Source organism: Parasteatoda tepidariorum, chromosome 2 (genome assembly GCF_982258835.1).
Source record: "Parasteatoda tepidariorum strain Cologne lab strain chromosome 2, Ptep-v5.0, whole genome shotgun sequence".
Taxonomy (NCBI): domain Eukaryota; kingdom Metazoa; phylum Arthropoda; class Arachnida; order Araneae; family Theridiidae; genus Parasteatoda; species Parasteatoda tepidariorum.
The window spans coordinates 561,335-581,924 of NC_141756.1; the positions used below are offsets into that span (position 1 = coordinate 561,335).

General features: G+C 26.4%; 1 protein-coding gene across 1 annotated transcript in view; it reads left to right on the forward strand.

Annotated features, from left to right (window-relative positions):
• Positions 1–19,914, forward strand: part of LOC107453406 (uncharacterized) — a 38,299-nt gene extending 18,385 nt beyond the window's left edge. Inside the window, exon 6 of the mRNA XM_087156751.1 lies at positions 19,370–19,914. Within this exon, the coding sequence (XP_087012877.1) occupies positions 19,370–19,720 (351 nt within the window). The 3' untranslated portion in view covers positions 19,721–19,914. The remainder of the gene's footprint in view (positions 1–19,369) is intronic.
• Positions 19,915–20,590: the final 676 nt, after the last annotated feature.

Sequence of the window (20,590 nt, forward strand, 5' to 3'; positions counted from 1 at the left end):
TCTCAATGATATTAAATTATATTTACCTATCTCGAGTTCATTTAATTTGTATGTTTCAGGAAATCGTTTGAGGTCATTAAATTCTTCCATTTATTTAGAAACATTTTTTGTAATATAATTTCTGTAATACATACACTTGTATAACGAACATCCAGGTCCTAAAATTTTAGTACATTTAGGTACATCAATGTCAATAGATGGTATATTCAATTCATCTAATATCTCTTTTTCTAAAATACCTCCTTTATAAGCAAATGTACCACCATATAGTTGATATAGGTTATTTATATAATTTTTTACATCTTGATGATTTATCCATAAACTATTCTTATTTCTATTAAATCTTAATCCGTGTACTTCTGAAGTACATTTACGTACAATCTTCAATTCTTGATCATTCAATTCACAATTAGGTGTAAATACGCCAATATATTCACCGATTGGTAAATTTAAATGAACCCATCCTATCTCTCTTACAATCTTACGACTGGGAAAAATAAATCCCTGAATGTTTAGGATGACTGTAATCTTATCCATTTATTAAGAAACATTTTTTTAAAAGCCAAAAGGTACAGTATCATAATTATCTAAAAGTCTACGTTTATCGTATCCAAAGGTATAACGTTTATTTGTTTTAATACTTGAAATATTTCTATCTTTTTCGATTTTAAACTGATTGATTTCTACATCCAAATAATCTGTTTCACCTGTTATTATTTTAGCCCTATTATCAAAGTCTAATATGGTTTCACTCTGATAAGACATTTTAAATCCTTTTACTTTTCCATATACAGATTTATCATTTAATTTATACCCATAATCTTTAGAGGCTCCAGCTATCCAAGATGTAATATATTTATCATTTCCCAATTCATCAGTCCATTCTCCTAACATGCATCCCGTTTCAATTTTATTGGTTCCGTCGTCTATATATACTACACTATCTGTATCATAATAAAGTACTTTATCTCCTAATTTATCTAACATTTCATATAATCTAATTCTGGCAGAACTAGTTGTAAAAGCAGCTATATATATATTAGTATTGAAGTTATTTTTTTCAAATATATCTTTCATTTTATAACTCATTTCCACACAATCGTCATTCAAAAAATTCATATTCAAATCTTTAATAGTATCATTTAGAATAATTCTATAAAAATCTTCAATTTCCATCACATATTCAGTTTGTTTCATGTTATTTCTTTGACCAAACTTACCCCATAAAGAATTTAAACATATTTTAGCTATGAATCTCAAACCTGGATTTTCTTCAATTTTATCTAATTCTATATCTAATTTTTCTTTAACTATTTGTCTGTATTCTTCTTCATTTTTGAAATTGTTTTTCCATGTATCGCATGTTTCTAGTTTAATCTTTAAAAACGTTTTAACATATTCTTTAAACAATTCATTTGTTTTATTTTCAAAATGCCAAACCTCATATATATTCAATATTTTATATCCTTTTTTAACAGCTAATCTGATCTCATCGGTAGTCCACGTTCCTATTAGACATCTTTCGTTATCAGTGTGTTTACACTCAGAATTTCTTATCTCATAACACTGCTTACATTTTTTCTTTTCTAAAGTGGTTTTGAAATGATTACATTTTATTGTTTCAGAACAAGTTCTACATAATGAAAATATTAATTTTTCTGCTTTATAAGGTAATACTGGATGATATAATTTTCTAGGTGGAAGTACTTTACATTTTATTAATCCATACCAATTTTCATCGTATTTTTTAGGATTAAATATTTTGATTGGATGACCTTCTGGATAGTTATCAAAATAATTTACAGTAGGATATAAAGAACATACGTCAATATATCTGCCTTTTTCATTACTTTTCATTTCATATTTTAATTTGGTAGGTTCACATCTTCCACCATAAAAAGCATCTCTAGGATTTAAAGGTTCTATAAAATCTCTCTTCCATTCTTTTTTCATGTAATTTTTCATATCCTTATTATTATCAAAATCACACTCCCAGATATTTACCAATTCATAACCCGCTTCAATTATATTTTTATTGATCTTCTTAGTTCGTTTATATAAATCTTCCATGAGCAATTGATTAACAGTGTTTACTTTTGTTCTAGTGAAACATTTGGTACATCCATGCCAGAAACATCCATTAAATTGAAATACTGTATTTTTATAAAATCCATCTACCTTATAACATTTTTCACCTAATTGTAATTTTTTCTCTCCTCCATTCAAAGCATGGCGTATATTAATATTTTCCTTTTTTGATATGTAATCTAACCAAGCTATTGATTTTTTACTGTACTGATCTTTTTGAATGACAATTTCATCAATAGCTATTGTGTTTTCTTTCAAGAATTTATCTCTGTAAATGGCCATACATAGACCAGCTAAAGTTACATATTTAAACGGATCTATATTCACAGTTACTAAGAATAATCTTCTTAATTCTAAACAACCTTTTCTTAAAATATCTACATCAGATCTACAGTATTTTATAAATTCCTTTTGGAAATCAAAAGTTTCATGTTTAATGGAATCATACCATTTATCAAATTTTTTCCTGTCTTCATCAACCATATGATTATATCCATAGTAATATTTATCTGGATATTTGCCAATATAATTTTGATTCTTTTGTTTGTTGAATAAATGAGGAAAATAACCCTTGGCCAGTTCATTTAAACCAAATGTTTTAGGAAATTTTTTAAGTGCACACATTGTAAAATTAATAGAATCAATAAATCTTATATAGTAACCATCAGCATTCATATATGTTAGTTTATTTCCTTGGTAAATTGTAAATACTTTAATATGCTTTTTGAAACAATATTTAGCTAAAAATTGAAAATCAAATCCTTTTCCATAATGAGCTATAACTGTATATCCTTCGTGTTCCTCGCAAAATAACCATTCACAAAAATCGTTTTCATTTTTAAATTCTGTTTCGTTTCCATGAAAATCATGACATATAACTAGATTCACTTCATGAATTCCTGTATCTTGCTTGGTTTCAACATCAAAAAATAAGTATTTTCCTGTTTTACATTTCTTACACCAATCTAATTTAATACTTTTATTTTTTACACAATTATCTTCACATACACCTCCTTTACTGTTTTCATATTTCATGAAACACTCATGACCTTTCATAACCCATTTCCAACAATTATTACAACGATATTCACCACATATATGTTCTTCTGTTTTCCTTTCATTTCTATTAATATTTCTTTTACATTTTAGACATTTCCATAGTAATTTGCAAACAGTAAAACCTTCTGAATTTTTCTTGTTATGATTATCAAAACAATTTTCTCCTAAGAATTTCCGATTACATTTTTTACAAAATATTTCCTCTCCTTCACAATTAGATTCTTCAACAAAACACCTATCACATTTTAAAGGGCATTTATGTTGATTTGAACGTTTATAACCCACTTTACAATAATTACAATAATTATTCTTACCTAAAAATCCTGTCATTGATGTAATGACATCGAAATGATTTCTATTCTTATATATAAAAATACATGTTGATTTATAATCACCATTATATATAATTTCATTACCATTTTCTCTACAAACTATATTGATCTGAATGTCTAAACATTTTTCAAATATTTTAACTTCTTCTAAACTACACACTTCTAAAGGAATTTTACATACATCATGTAATTTTATAGCTAATGTTTTTTGTAAAACACGACCTTTTTTAATATAAATTATTTCATTACTTGATAATTTTTCAGTACATAATTTATCACTTAACAGTTCAGGATTTTGGATAGCTAAAGCTGTTACAATTGATCTAGCCAAACATATATTATCATCATTTTTTATTTGACAAATACTTTTCTTTTTTGCTGGATCTGTTTCAGAATACATTTTTAAAGCCTTGTGTCTACCACCATGAGGTAATTCGATGACATTAAAATCAAATATACATTCTGTTATATCGAGTTCTTTATATTCAATTTGGTTGGATAATTTATCAATGTATTCATTAAAAGCAGTTTTAGTTGACATCATTTTATCATGAAAAGGTACATTTAATTTAGGATTATGTATAATTACATCTACTTTTCCTGTAATATTTCCAATAGCCCTTTTAAATATATTTCTTAAAATATTATAGTATTGTTCAGGTAAAATTTTAGATCCTACCACTCTATATTGTTTTCTATAAACTTTATATTTTTCAATATATTGACCTCTGAATTCAATAATTTTATAATCTGGTTTAAAGAAATTTTTAAGATTTACCTCTACTTTTACCTTATCTTTTATTTTTTGAGGCCTATACAAAGCATTTAAATTAGTTTCAGTTATTATATTTTTTTCTACTTTTGGTATAAATTGACCATCTTTATATTTTAAATTATAAGAATCAAATAAATTCTTGATTCTCTTTCTTCTTTCTGGATGATTTATAAATATTTTCCTCTTACGATCTAAATAGTTAGTAGCATCTAATCCTAAATAATCTGATAAAACAGATTTATAATTTCCTGTACTTTTGATATAAGAAACTACTGATTCAATAATATTTGATTTTAATCTCTTATCAGTCAGGACAGGAATGTTAAGTTTAGTTATCAATTCTTTTAGTTTTTTAATACTGAAAGTTGAGAGTACATTACTCAAGTGTTTGAACTCCTTTGTCATGTTACTCATTTATAAGGAAGAAAATTTATAAATACTTTTATAAAAAGGAGTTCATACGTTTTATATGAAAATTACTTCTAAAATGTCTTTGTTTATGCGAATAAGTATAATTTTTACCACAATCGCATTCATAATATATATATTTTCTTTTAAGATCACAATCTATACATCTTTTAAATAAATATTTTTTATATTTGTAAAATTCGTCAGCTGATTTCAAAGTCTTACAATCGCAACAAAATTTATTTTCCATTTATTAAATGGAGTTTTTATAAATACTTTTCTGTCTCTTTAAGAAACGAATTCCAAATTTCATCATAAATGTTTTGTTTTTTCGGACTACCTAACTTAATATTGTTAGAAATATTATAATATTCACATATCTTTTTCATAAAATATTTATAATTTAAACTCTTTTTAAAATACATATAATCTAAAAATTTTAAAAACATTTCATCTGCTTCAACCGTAAAAACCAAGTTCAATTTTCTTTTTAACTTTTTAAAAAAACTAATTCTCGAATTGTATCTCTGTTTTAAAAAAATATCAAAATCTTTCGTATCATAAAAAAATTCATCTTCTTCTGAATCGTAACTTATTTTTTTATTCTTAATTTGTTCAAATATCTCTGTATAAACATTTTCCATTTATTTAAAAAAATATTTAAATATGTGTTCTTTCTTTTCTATTGCGCAATCACAGCCACCGAGATGGCTTTTATTGCACAATTCCTATGAGAGCCAAGCTCTCTTACGTCACAGACCTTATTACGCAATCATTACAGCCATCTAGATGGCTCTCTTTCGTAATATCTTCCCCTCAGCTTTTCCGAATCTTTTTTAAAACAATTAAGACTAAAGGAATTTTACAAAGTTAATTCAACAGATCGAAGCTTTAAATTAATAAACTTAGAAAATAAAGTCTTATTATTTTTAGTTATCTAAAATAATAATAAAAAATAAATAATAATAATAAATAAAATAATAATAATAAATAAATAATAATAATAATAATATAATTTTTTACTTTAAATAAGTCAGAAACTTTACGTTAAATAAGAAAATTTAAAATAAGAATAATTAGTATAAGAAAATTTAAAATAAGAATAATTAGTATAAGAAAATTTAAAATAAGAATAATTAGTATAAGAAAATTTAAAATAAGAAATATTTAAGTAATTCGTTTAATAAAACTATAAGTAATTCATTTTCAGAATAATAAAATACAATAAGAATTAAAAAACATGCAGGAAAAATACTTTGAAAATACAAAAAAAAAAGAAAAGAATAATCTACTTAACTTAAATCTTAAATATAATAACCTACTCCTTCGACGATTTGAACTCAAATGAACGAAACAAGGAAGTAAATGATTTTCGAAACGTGTAGAAACTTCTAGAAGGAAACGACGTCATTTCGATGAATCATTTGTTGCTCGACTGATTTGAAATAAAAGCATTTATAAAAATGTTTCGTAATAAAATGGCTTCTTTAAAAGATGTTTGTTATGAGCAAATTAAAGATAGTTATTATTATGGATTGTTTGGAGATTTTAAATTAATAATAGATAAAAATACTGGATATTTCAATGCTTCTAAGTTATGTAAATCAGGAGGTAAAAGATTTAAAAAGTGGTTAGAAAATAAAGAATCTAAAGAGTTAATTTTATATTTAACTAAAATCCTAGAAGGCCCGAATTCGGGCCCTCTAGAAAATTCATTATTTTATGAAATTAAAGGTAGAAATGCAACTGAATTAAAATATAATGGGACTTATGTTTCTAAGGATTTAATTACAAATATAGCTTGTTGGATTTCACCTGGATTTTCTAAAAAAGTAAACGATGTTGTAATTAATTATTATGCTAATAAATTTAATGAAAAATATAAAAATGATAATGATAAACTTCAAAAGAAATTAGATACAATCAAAATTAAAATGAATGACTTAAAAATAAAGAATGAAAAATATAAAGAAGACGTAACACCTAAAACATCTCAACCTAGAAAATTAAACATGTTTACAATAATAGAAAAGAATAAAAATGATTCTGATTATCATTATTATGTTATTAGATGTCAAAGAGGTTTATATAATAAAACTATACGAGATTTAAAACTTAGATATCCTAATTTAAAAATAGCTCATGAAATTCAATATAATCCGAATGCTATTAATTTATTTAACAGAATAAAAGAAAATATTTCTTATATAGAAACTAAATTTAATCATTTAAAATTAAAAGATTATGATATTGAAAGATTTAAAAATGATATAATTCAATTGATTCCTAAATTAGAATAATATTTTTTTCATCTATCCAACTATTAAATTCTTCAGGGTAACCTAGCCATTTTACGAATAACTTATTATCTTTTCTTTTTATTATTTTTTCAATCTTATATGTTTCATTTTTCTTATTATATTTTACTAATTCTTTTTCATAATAAGTTCCTTTAATTTCTTCACCATTTAAATCTTTCACTCTATAAGTTATAGGATCTGTTTTCAATATTTCAGATATTATAAAAATTTCTTCTGTAAATGTAGGATGATAACCTCTGGTAAATGTTTCTTTATATTTTGAAATTCTAACTTTATCACCTATTTTGAACTTTGGTTTCTTTATTTCTTTTTTAGAAAATAAATTATTGTATACGATACTTTCATTTTCTGTCCGACTGGCTTGTGAGGGTGTCATTTTAATAGATCGATGATAAGAATTATTATAATTATAAACTAATTTATCTAGTACTTCTAAGTATTTATTTGTATTATTTGCTGCCATATATTTTCTTATTTTTCCATTAATTGTTTGATTAAATCTTTCAACAATAGAACATTTTATTTCAACATTTTCAGTAGTAAACCAATGAATATTATTATCTTTGAATAATTTTTGAGTATCTTTATTAATAAATTCCGTACCTTTATCCGTTTGTAGTTTCTCTGGAATTCGTTCTTTAAATATTAACTTGAAAGCATTTGATACTTCTTCGCCTGTTTTTCTTTTTATTGGAATAACCCAAGCATATTTACTAAACATATCAATAACTGTTAAAATATAATTAACTCCACTATTATATTTACTAAATGGTTTTATAAATAATAAATCGGCTTGCCATTGATCATCAATATGTGAAACATAACATCTCCTTCTTCTAAATTTACGAATAATTGGTTTATATCTAGTATAAACATCTTGTTCATGTAAAAAATCTGTAATTTGTTTTTGAGATAAACCTGTTTTTCTTTTTAATTCATTGATACCACAATAACCTTTTTCGGGATCATAATAAACTGTTTTTATGATCCCGTTTTCTTTAAAAAAGTACTTTTTTTAGATCCACAAACTTCACATATACCTTTCCTCGTCCATCTTCCATTTTTAGAAGTTTCTTCATAAACATCTTTAGTATTAGTAAAATTTTTACATTTTAAACAATAAATCATACCCATACCGAATGTTCTTTTGGCTTTGATAATAGGTTTAACAACTACTCTATCTAGCCTTTCCCTGATTGTAGGATTTGGAATTGTATTTAACTCTTCTATCATATTTTTATCACATACATCATTTCTAGTTTTAGTATCTTTATTTTTAAGGTAACAAACATCATGTTTATATGCTATTTCATCTACTCTGTTAATGGGCTTACTCCATTCTTTATATGTTAAATCATCGTTTAATCTTTTCTTTCCATGTAATAATTGTGTTCCAGGTCCTGTAAATTGATGTCCTGGTAAATGCATTTCAAAGGGTAAATTATTAATTGTTGAATTGATAAAGCCAGATCCTTTTTGACCACATTCTTTACAACAAAATTTGAACTTTCCGTCTTTACTTAATTTTCCAACTTTGAATATATTACTTTTACACGTCATTTATAGGCAATAAAAAATTATATGTATTTATAGCCATTCAATTGAGTTTTTTTAACGTATTTCTCTAAAGGAAAATATTTCAAACTTTGAATAAATTCAGCCTCTTTTTTATGAATTTCTTCTTCAGTTAATGTATTGGCTTTAAACAAATTCAGTAGTTGTTTATAAAATTTGTAAGTATATTTATATTCTTCTTTTCTTTCGGATATATTTAAAGATCTGTCAACCACTTCAATAAAGCCAGCTCCTAAACTCAAAGCTGATAAAGGGATTAAAATAAAACCAGATAAGCCAGATGCGCTAAATAAAAACTTACTCATAGATAGTGCGATACTAATCTTTTGATAGAAATTATAACTTTTTCTGTGAATAAAAATTCTTTTCTCTAAATATTCTTCCATTTATATATACATAAATTCTTTATTTCGGTACCTCATATTAGGATTGACTAAATCTAAAACTAAAAAATCATATGGTTTTTTGATACAGTTCTTATACATTTTATTAAATTCTTCTTTTGTTAATTGACCATCTATTTCTCGTATTATTTGTTTAATTTCTTTTTGTTTCATATCGAAAAATATAAAATAATTGCTGTTACTTCTGATGGTTATAGGTATTTTATAATAGTACTGACTTATATAGATAAGGGATGTATTTTTCTTTCTTCCTCGTATAAAAAATTCTTCTATAGATTGTTGATCTTTTTCACATATACAATCATCAAATACAACTAAATTCATATAGGAAGGATCCAAGTCATCTACGGTAATAAAATCATCTAGTTTGGAAGAAAACAAAACTTGATCTTTTTTAAATTTTTTATATTCTTTCAAAACTTCTTTTTTATTCTTTAAACCTTTACATTTTTGAATATCTTCTAATTCTACATCTGTAAATTGAATGTATTTTTCTTGTAATTTTTCATACTTAGATTCAAATATGTCTTTTGTACACATGTAAAGTCTATCAAAGTGTAAATAGTCATAAATTAAATTGATTAATAAGTTTGATTTTCCACTGTTGGAAGAACCATTTATGATTAATCTAAAGGGATGTATAGGCAATAGAGGATGTTGATTTGGATCTTTAAATTCATCTGGTTCATTATAGTCTTTAATTACAATTTTAGAATACATTTATTAATTAAAAAATAATCTACTACGAGTAAAAAATAATCTACTACGAGTAAAAACTATTATTAAAATAAAAATATTTTTTTTTAAATAATTTATTCTTTTAATGGTTCATATAGCGGTACTCGTGTATTATGACAAATTTCCGCAAGAAGTATACAAACTATCTTTTCTTTGTTTGAATTATAAAATTCTTCTGGTAATATATTACTTTTATTTTTTATTAAAAGACAGAAATCTATTTTAGAAACAAATTCTATTACAAAGTCTTTATCAATATCTTGATACTGTATAATATAATCCCAATTTACATAATCTTGAAATTTTCTTATAAGGTTCATTGATAATTTTTGATATCTAGATACAACATTCATATTTAAACGGTCAGAATAATTTTCTATAAATCTTAAATCCAATCTTTGGAATCTTGATATTTCATACCAAGTCACTTTATCTAAATGTCTCTCAATAAAACGGATAGATAAGGTTTGGTATCTACATATTTTTTCCCAATCTACATCAGAGGCATGTTTTTCAATAAAAGGTTCATTGAGTTTTTGATATTGAGAAATAATATACCAATCATTTGGCTGCACATATCGTTCGATTAAAACTTCAGATAATTCAGAAAATTGAAACACATATTCCCAATTTAAATAATCGGCTAAACTTATAATTACATCTTCTGTAAGTTTCTTTCTAGAAAAGTCGTTCCAATTAATTTCATTGGCCATTTATTAAGAAGAAAAATTTATCTTTTCAATATGTAAATAAGGCTTTAATTTACAACCTCTTCCTGTTAGCACTGATAATGTTAAAACTTCATTTAACTTTCCATACGCAAACATAGTTATTGCATCTTCATTAACATTTATCTCTTTATCAAGAAGTACTTCTTTCACTTTTTCTAAACGTATTTTAGGCTTTTCATTCATTTTGTCACAGGCTAAAAAAATTGTAATTTTCATATACATGTTTTGTGATAATTTTAAGTTTGAATCTAAAAGTTTTGAAGTAGTTTCGTTGAATTCAAAAGTCTTGTAACCCACACCTGTAAACTGAACAAGTCTATCTGTGGTAGCGCAAAAAGTTTTATTATCAACGTAATATTTATTGGCAACGTCAGTATCATTTATGGGCCATTTTACACTCGATATTCTTTCATTGTGAGCATAATAACTTCTATTAATTTTATCCCACAGTTTACAATAATAATCAAGATGTTTTTTGGTAACCACATCGCCTTCTTTTTCAGGTTCTTTTACATTTGATATGATTTTATTTTTAGCATCAAAATTATTTTCATCATGTATTAAACTTTTGTCATCGACATATTTTTTAGTTGAAGCATCATTGTCTTCTAGAGGAGTAGCTATATTTCTAATACATTTATTTTTAGCATTAAAATAACCGTTATTACGAATCAAACACTTATTTTTTAAATCATCTACATATTTTTTAGTTGAAGAATCATTATCTTCCTGAGGATGTAAAACATTTTTTAATAGTTTACTTTCCATATCATAATTACCATCATTCGTTAATTTAAATCCTACACCTGGTGGTCCTAAAGGTCCTTCTTTTATTTCATTGTCGTAAAGTGGATAATAAGCAGCCATTTATTAAAATAGAAAAAATCCTTTATGTTTTCAGAGTTTTAATCATTTTTATATCCTGAGTTGACATATTCAAGGAGCATTTGTTTCTTTCTTTCAAAATAAAGTAAAAAACATAATTTTTAGTAGTATTATTTCTCAATCTCCAATTGAATTCAATCATTAAATTACTCAAGTTCGTATAATTTTCATGGTTTGCCAAGTTGAAACAAATTATAGGATACTTACTGAAATTTGAATAGTTTATCATACAACCAGTTTCAGAATTTATATTATTCATTCCTGATTCTAAAAGAGCATAATATAATCGATTATAATCATTTTTATTAAAGTCCATCATATAACTTACAGTGGGAACTTTAATGTTATTAATCATTAACCAACATTCTATCATATCCAAGTGATCAAACATCATATTATTTTGATTCATGTTTTCATTTCTATCTTCATATTGAGGAATGACATATAAACTCAAAACTTCATCAGATGTAGCAGGAATAGAATAAGACCCACTGGAATTTTTATAAAATACATTTGATTTGATAATGTTATAATGATCCCAATTTATTTCTATAGGAGTATTTGATAATTTTAATTCATTGAATTTTACAGATGCGGAATTTTTAAATCTAACATAAGGTAACCAAAGTGATAAATCTTCAACAAGAACCTTAAAATCTGGATTTTGAATATCTGTATACAACATATTTTTACTATCATTTCTTTGAATTTCTATTTTAACTTGGAAACCTGTCATTACTTTTTTATATTCGTTAAAGAAATCAAATATATACTTTAAAGGAATCCATATTTTTACTGTTTGACTATTTTTAGTAAATTTACATCTTTTTGAAAATCCTTCATTAAAACTTTCATTTAGTTTAAGGTTTTTAAAAAAATCAGTTATTTTGGTAGTATCTATCAGAGTTCCATTATATTTGAAATTGTTTCTATCTGCAGAATCAGTTGTATCTACATAAAAGAACATGTTAGTAGCTTCCGATGTTGAATAATCAGGGGTGAAGTGTATCATCCCTAATACTTGATTCATAATGGCTTTATAATTTATAGTGGATTCAACTTCAGTATTTCCTATAATCAACCTGTTTGAATTAATGAGACCTCCTCCATTCACTAGAGTAACATTTTCATTACTTATTACACCTCCATCTCCTTTTACAATTTTTAATTCTTGTTGCAGATATCCCGCAGAATATAAAATATTAGCATTTGTATCATTGATAAAGAAATTATACGTAGCATTTTCATGAATATTATTTCTATTTTCACTTTTTAATTCTCTATATTCAAAACTTTCAACGTCGTTATTATAATAATAACTAGTGTCTTTCAAATCGTAAATTTTATCCATTTATTTAGGAATAAAAAATTTCAATCCAGTACCATGTTTTTTATTTTTAGAAAATATTTCATTCAATTTTTCTCTTACAAGATCTTCTTCTACAATAGGACTTATAAGGTCTGAAAAGAAGCCTCTTCCTTGTATTTTTTTACTCTTTCTGTACAATCTTTGTTTATTCATTTATTTAGCAATAAATTTGTACTGTACTTCTTGTTTATTTAAATCAATTAGTTCACCTCTATGATTTGTAATTCTCATTCTAATTCGATTAATAGAATCAGATTTAACCGGAAAAAATATTAGTTTATCAAATTCTTTAGTATATAAACTTCCAGGAGGATTTGATGATGTAAAAGAATAAATAACTTGAGATTGAAACTGATTTATATAAGCACCATCCACTATATCACAGTGAATATAAATATTATCATTACCATTAGCTATATCCGCAATAAATTTACCTTCTTGCTCTTCCTCTTCATATATTTTAGGTTCAAAGCCTAAAATTTTGTACAATTCACTTTTAGATAAATCAATTTTATAATTCTTCTCGAGTTTAATACTAAACCTTTGTCTTTCTTCTATTATTCCAAATAATATAGGTGAATCATTTCCAAAATATTTTACCATATAACGATTCAAACCTCTTATATTGTAATGACCATGAGGAATAATGAAATCTGTCCATTTGACTCCATCAAAATATGAAAATTTATTGTTTTTCTCCGTAATATTATTCCATGAAATATACATTGAAAAAGACTGAAGAGCTATCTCTGTAAAATGAAAAGGTCTCGAATACTCAATGGTGAAATTTTCAGATTTATCTACGTTTTTCGAATCTAATATAATATACTTCATTTATAAAGAACAATTTTTTCATTTAATTTACTAGGTTCTTGAGTAAATGAATATAAAACTTCAATAGGAGATTTATTTTTATTTCTTTCAGTTATATATTTCATACAATAGAAACCACATCTTACAGAACTCGGACTTTGTAAAAAACTATCGTTATATCTAATTTCTTTTCCAGAAGTATTTAAATAACTTAGTATGTTTTGAGGAAGAAAATCATTTTTTATTATTCTATTGTTATATTTATATTCTCCAAAAGGATCAAAATATTCAACAAAATTATATTTTGGATCATTATAATAACAAACCCAATGAGTTCCAGGACCTGTAGATACATCTAAATTTATAATTCCGTTTTCAAATTTTCTTATCTTTTTAGGTAACATATCTATAGTAAATATACCTCTAAATCCTTTTTCATTTTTCATATTGTTTTCAATCATTTTGTTGGATATTCCCATGGCTGATAGACTCCCTTTCCACAAGGTTTTTTTTTTTTACCTGATCCAGAAATTTTGTCCAATACTTTTTTAGTACCCCAACCAGCTGCTCCACTAGCTGCTCCTAATGCTAAAGTAGAAAGTAAAGGTACTAAAAATGGTAAAAACCCTCCATTCTTTTTCAGTTGAGTCTTTGATATTTTAATTCTTTTACCTTTATCAATTTGGTTAATTTGTGTAGCTGTTAAATGTAAATCAAAATTGGGTGTTTTACTTTTATCTATTTGTAAACTAAGTTCTTCACCATTTTTATAAGCTGATTTCAATTTAGAAATCTGACTGTCGCTCAAGTATACTTTTTTTACAATATAATTACTCATTTATATACTAAGAAATTTTCCATAGTATTCCTTTACCTGATCGTTTGTCATAGTTCCCTCTCTTAAAAGTAAATCCAACAAATCTACAGTTTTATTATACAATTTTTTACTTTTAGAACCTTTACAAATTTTATCTGTCAAATCAACTAAGATATTCAGTTTATCTTCTAAACCTTTTCCTGTGTAATGTCTACCTTGTTTAATAGCTGATAAAGCTTCTAAATATCTTTTCATCATATTCATTTTATAATCAGCATTATCAATCCTTTTCTGATACTCATCTTTGTTGTTTGTTAAATTTCTATTTTTGGTTTCATTTCCTTTTTCTCTTTTAAATTGATCTCTTTTTGCTTTTGCCCTTTTAATAACTTCTTCAATATCTTCATCAGTTTTATTCCACATTATTGAAGGTAATTCAAATTCTAATTCTTCTAATAATTCTTTATCTAAATTTTTGTCTATATCTATTTTTAAAAACATACTTCCTACATCTTCAGTATAATCTTCCTCTGACTGATTCTCTATCTGAGGTAAAGATCTATAGGTCTCATTCATAGTGAAAGATAAATTATCAACAGCATCTTTTATACCTAGCAAGTTTTGTTGTCTAGAAGTTTCTAGTTTTTCCATTTGATGAAGTACAGGTTCGTGAAAATCGGCTAATGATTTTTGTATTCCTATATCTTCTTCTAATTTTATTTCATTATTTTTCCTAATTTCTGATTGTAGTTTAACTAATCTTAGATCATTTTTTAATTGCTCTAACAACTTTTTATTTCTCTCTTTTTCAATACTTTCCATTTATAGGTAGTAAAATGTTCTTAAATAAATGGATAAGATTACAGTCATCCTAAACATTCAGGGATTTATTTTTCCCAGTCGTAAGATTTTAAGAGAGATAGCATGTAAAATAAAAAACGATATTTTCAATAAGGTACAGGATTTTTAAAAAAATAAAAATTATTAATATAAAAATAAGAATTTTTAAATATACTGATATTTCGTATAAAAATGTAAAATATTGGTCTATTTTAAATTTTTTTAATATTAAAAATAGGAAATTAATAGTAGTATATAGGGAAGGGCAAAAGTGTCCTGTAGCCCCCCCTATATACTACTCTTAACTATTTACGGTTGGACTTTTCTCCTGCTTTTGATCACGTCGGATCAAAAAGAGCATTATCTGAAAAAGATGAGTGGCGGCGAAACCCTGTCATTAGCCGACTGACTGAAAGAAGATTGGATCTTTTTTCTACATACCTGATTGCGAGCCAGGTAATGAGGGTTTCATTCCAAATGAAGTGGAACATGAAAGGGTAATACTAAGTTGAAGAAGTATATCTAGACAGTTTCATTATCATATCATCATACAAATGGTAGGCTTCAAGAAGTGAAACTGTTTAAAAGTTTGATATGAAACAGCTGAAAATCAAAATAGAGTGCACCGAAATCTGTCGAACCAGTATTGGACAGTAATGAAATCGATTCATTCGAAACCCAGGAAGAAATCACGAAAGAAGAAACTGAGGACTTGGGGCCAGCAATGAAACTACTAACAATATGAACGGGACTACTCTTGATAAGTCAAATGATATTGATTAGACAGTAGAAGAGGAAAAAGAAGTCCAACAAAAGCAGATGGAAAATTGAAGATTGTTATAAAAGGAGTTCCTATTTAAATTAGTGAAAATCAGTTTCTTAACGTTTTAAAGAACTTAATTTCGAGCCAGCAAAACGCATTAGGTTGGAAAGAAGAATAAGTGATAGCAATACTTAACTTATTAATAAGCAAATCGTGACTATCTTTGTTATTTTTAAATCATTTGAATTAAAAAAGGAACATTATTAACATCACGAAAACTTTACATACAATGCTTCAATGCTTCAGATTCAGATTTTTGGCCACGCCCAATACAAATATGTCAATTAACCAGCATCTCTAAAGTGTATCGAGCCTTATCTCTCCAACCTTTGCGATAAGCATGGGAATCTGTTCGTTAAATGTGACCCGTGTTCCAGCGAACGCTCAATGAACTTTACCGGCTGCCTTGCCAGAAAGTAGAAAACGAAGATCACAAATGAACTGTCATCACTGCCAAAATCAATGGAATTATTAGTAACCATCCAAAAACTCCAGGAATTACCCAAATATCAGGACACCTGAAGTTTACTAAAAGGACTGATTAACAACCAGAACTTTGATTAGGGGCAAGAAGGCATCTCACTCCCTGCTCGACTGAGTTAATATAGAACAACCGTATGCAGGGGGAAAAATTTTTTAACATCTTAATGTTTCAACATTATATGACACTACAATTGTCATTCATCTCAGCAGCGACTAAAAAGAAGGCAGGAACTCCAACCACTTTATTTTGCTACTTTAGGCGATGTATGATACAAAGCCTTTCAAGACAGTCATCAATTTCAAATATGTCAATTAAAAATTAAACAAGAGTCCAAATTTATATTTAAAAGTCTGTTATGTATAAAGTCTGTTTTGCTGTAAGTGAATAACATAAAATTTACTTATTGTTTTAGATATAATAGTACTGCTTATAGTGAGTTAGGTTTAAACTTCACCTGGTTATCAGAATTGTTTGAGTCGATCATGTGGTGCACCTTAACCTATAGAAAGTTGTGTGTTACACCATCATCTTACTAGAAATTTACTTATGCATTTACGTATGAAAACACAAAATAGGAAGCAAAATAAATGGCAATATGAAAATAAAGATAAAAAAAATTACAATAATTAATCAGAAATTGTAGAAAAGTAAAATAAAGATCCTGTAATTAGCACAGCAAGATTAATTAACCAAACTTTACATTAGAGACCAAGAGCAAAGTGTTATTGAATATTTAACTAAAAATATTTGTAATAACTTGAAAAAAACTGAACAGTCAGTGGGTTCAAAGGATTTAGTTCCCTGACAAACTTATTTTAATATGAATAACGCTCCTTATAAATGCTAATAGAACTGAAATATATACGCGATAAAGTGGAAATACATAGGTGATGTGATGATTCTATTCCATATTTTAGATGCAACGGAGCAAAAAAGGAGTTAAAAGATTAATATCTCACAGTTAAAGTTTAATAACTCATAAAGGATCCTAACTCTCAAAAATTCAAGAGGCTGGATCCTGTAACATATGTGGTCCGACTTCAAATTACCTGATCATAGAGGCAGCTTGAAAAACTCACATTTCATGTTGATAGGTCATTTTTGCTGATTATGGAATAAAATTGATTTTCAACTGGATCCAAAATTCACTACTCAAAGAACCAAGGCACACCACCAGTGGTTTAACTTGGTCCTATTTAAACTTTTCTCTTTTATTCTTTTTTGTACGGAATACTTGAATTATAATTTCAACAAAAATATATGTTATAACTGAAGTACACATGGAATTGATTTCATTAATTCTTTTCAGTAATCATCACCTTAAAAATTAAAATGCCGAAATAGGACTCCAGCCACCTTCCCTAGATATTTCCCCAATTATAAGGAACCAAAGAATAACTATTTTGTAAAGGGCATTTTGAAAATAACTGACAATCTGCTGAACCGCTGTTTCTTTACAGATAATGAGCCATCTTGTTTGGCATATATTTTCACTGATTTTCAAAGTATTTTACCTGCAATGCATCATAAATAGAGTTAACAAGATTTTCTAAAAATGAGTTTTGCTTCTTATTTTAATAAAGTTCCAAAAATTTTTCAATTGCATCTAAAGAAGGAGAACTTAAAAGTCAATTCATAACATTTACTTTATTTTGTTTAAATAATTTTTTTTTGAAACTTGAATGTGATAATGCACTAAAGCTTCTTGATAAAAAAAAGTGAGATGAAACAGATTGTTCTTTGTAGGGAAACAAGAGAAATTGTGACTTTGGTAACAATCCACAATCAGCTAGCAGTGGGTAAAGCTTTCTGGTATATCATTAAAACAGAATATATCTAAACTGTATTTCTAAACCGATTCCCCCCGAATTGACAATAGTCAACTTTTGGTTTTGTGACGTGGCTAAATTGACTGTCAACCGAACTTATAACCAAAACGTAAATATTTACTTCATATGGGGCTCATATTTGCTCTGAATAAAAGTAAAAAACCGGTTATGAAGTAGGCGAGAGATTCTTTTTTCCTCAAACTCTGTTCAAACATACACTAAGTAGAGTTTGTTACACAATATAACCGGTTGAACCTCTTCTCTTGCCTTGGAGATCTCCTCAATATGAGGAAAATCTTTGCATTGAAAACAAAACAGTTCAAAGGCTCAGCCCCATTCGAGTTGTGTATTTAGTGCATGGAAGTTAGATGTCATGAAAGTTATCACTGTTTACATAAAAATTCATTCTAACTTCAAAATCGCATGTTATAGTCCAAAGAGTGTTCGTATTATTGCCTTACACATTGTTGTAATTTAAACTGGAAAGTTAGCAAACTTACAGCGTTCATTTTTTTTTAAAAAAGGAGTTTCATTTGAAGTTTATTGAACATTTTTATAAACAATATCTTAGCAATAAGTAATCTAATTTCCTATATTAAGGGAGCATAAATGAAATAATCACAGAAAATTTCGTGACCTACGGAATGTCATCGACAAATTTTTATTTTGCCAGGCATATGAAAACAAGCTACTTACACTATTAAAAGTGTTTCTACTCACAAGCTTAAACTGAAATCAATAAAAAGAAATAAAATAAAGCTAAAGTTATATATCACTTATCATTTAATTAGGAAATTTGTGACTGATGTAAATGCTAAAAGTTTGGGGAGATTTCTAAAAGTCTAAATCAATAAGACCAGAATAATATGAAGAAGAAATTAAAATTTAGATTTAAACTAGAACAAGTCTGCTTTAAAATCCCGGCTCAAAAAAAAAAACTTATGAAATGAGTGTAAGATTAAAATAAGGTGAGAGTAAGAGATTTAAACATTCAAAATAATAATTGAACCAGCTAAAATTTTTATTTGGGGTTACGCAATTTATCTCTTACCTATATTTCGAACTTCTCTTTTTATAGATTTTCGAACATTTAGTTTTGAGAATTCTTCAAACAAAGAATTTGGCTTCCGGAAAGAAAGATGAAGAATCTCCAATTATTTTGGCTGACGACAATGTCCACCTGGAGGGAAAATCTCAAACTGAAAATCCGAAATCGAGAAACCCCAAAGATAATTCGCAGTTAATCTTAACACAGAAAGAGTCTTTCATCATGGTAGAAATCAAATCTCATGCCTCAGAAGAAAAAAAAGAAGGTTCGTTCCAAATAGAAAGTAACTGTAGAGATCCACAAAAAGAAGTGAGGACATCGTTGATATACGAGGAAGTTTCAGAAGGAAAATGCACGGAATGGAATATAGATCAGAAATAGTTACAACTATGCAAAACATGTTGAAACTCAATTTGCAGTTGTATATTGATTAGAAATAGTCGTATCTACTTAAAATATATAGATTCTCAATTTGCATCGGTATTGTTACATTTAAACTTAGTGTCATTTTACAATGACTTATTTTATGTTAATATGTTTCTTTATGTTCTTATTTAAAATAATCTTTTAATTTATGACCTTTATCTTTTTATTTAAAATAATTGATGAAAATATTTGGATAAACTGAGTAGTTTGCTCTTAATTTCCAGAGAGTTTTCATTTATTTTTCTGCAATATGTATTTTCTATGTTTTACAATAGATTATCTTAATTTAAACATCAATTTACAGAGCATATTTGACTCTTAAAAATATTCATTTCGTTCGGAAAAGAAATCTTACCTTTTTCTGCTCCTCTTGGGTCATTGCCCTCATCTTTGAAATTTAGTTTCTAGTGTGTAAAGAAAAATTCCCTCTTTTCGTTTTGCTCTTTGTCGCATCGGAAGTATCTAATAATTTTGTTTTAACAAACTCGCAGAATGCAAATGTAAATCTTGAGAAATCGAATTTTAAATATTTGACTTTTTTTAAATTCAATTTTTCAGAACTATTCAACCGATTTTGCTCAAATTTTGTATTTTGCCATGCAAAATCATATATTTTAAAATGTTCACCTTACTTTTCCAAATTTTTTGATCCTTATTAAAGAAATAATAATGAATTATTACTAAAAGTTATTTTTTTTCATGGACTAATCTTTGAATAAACGAATTGTATAATTTCGAGCAAAAATTTTTCAATTCGCTTAAACAGTTCTTGAGATATATCGAAATACGTAAGAAGTAAAATTAACATTAGAGGGGTACAATTTT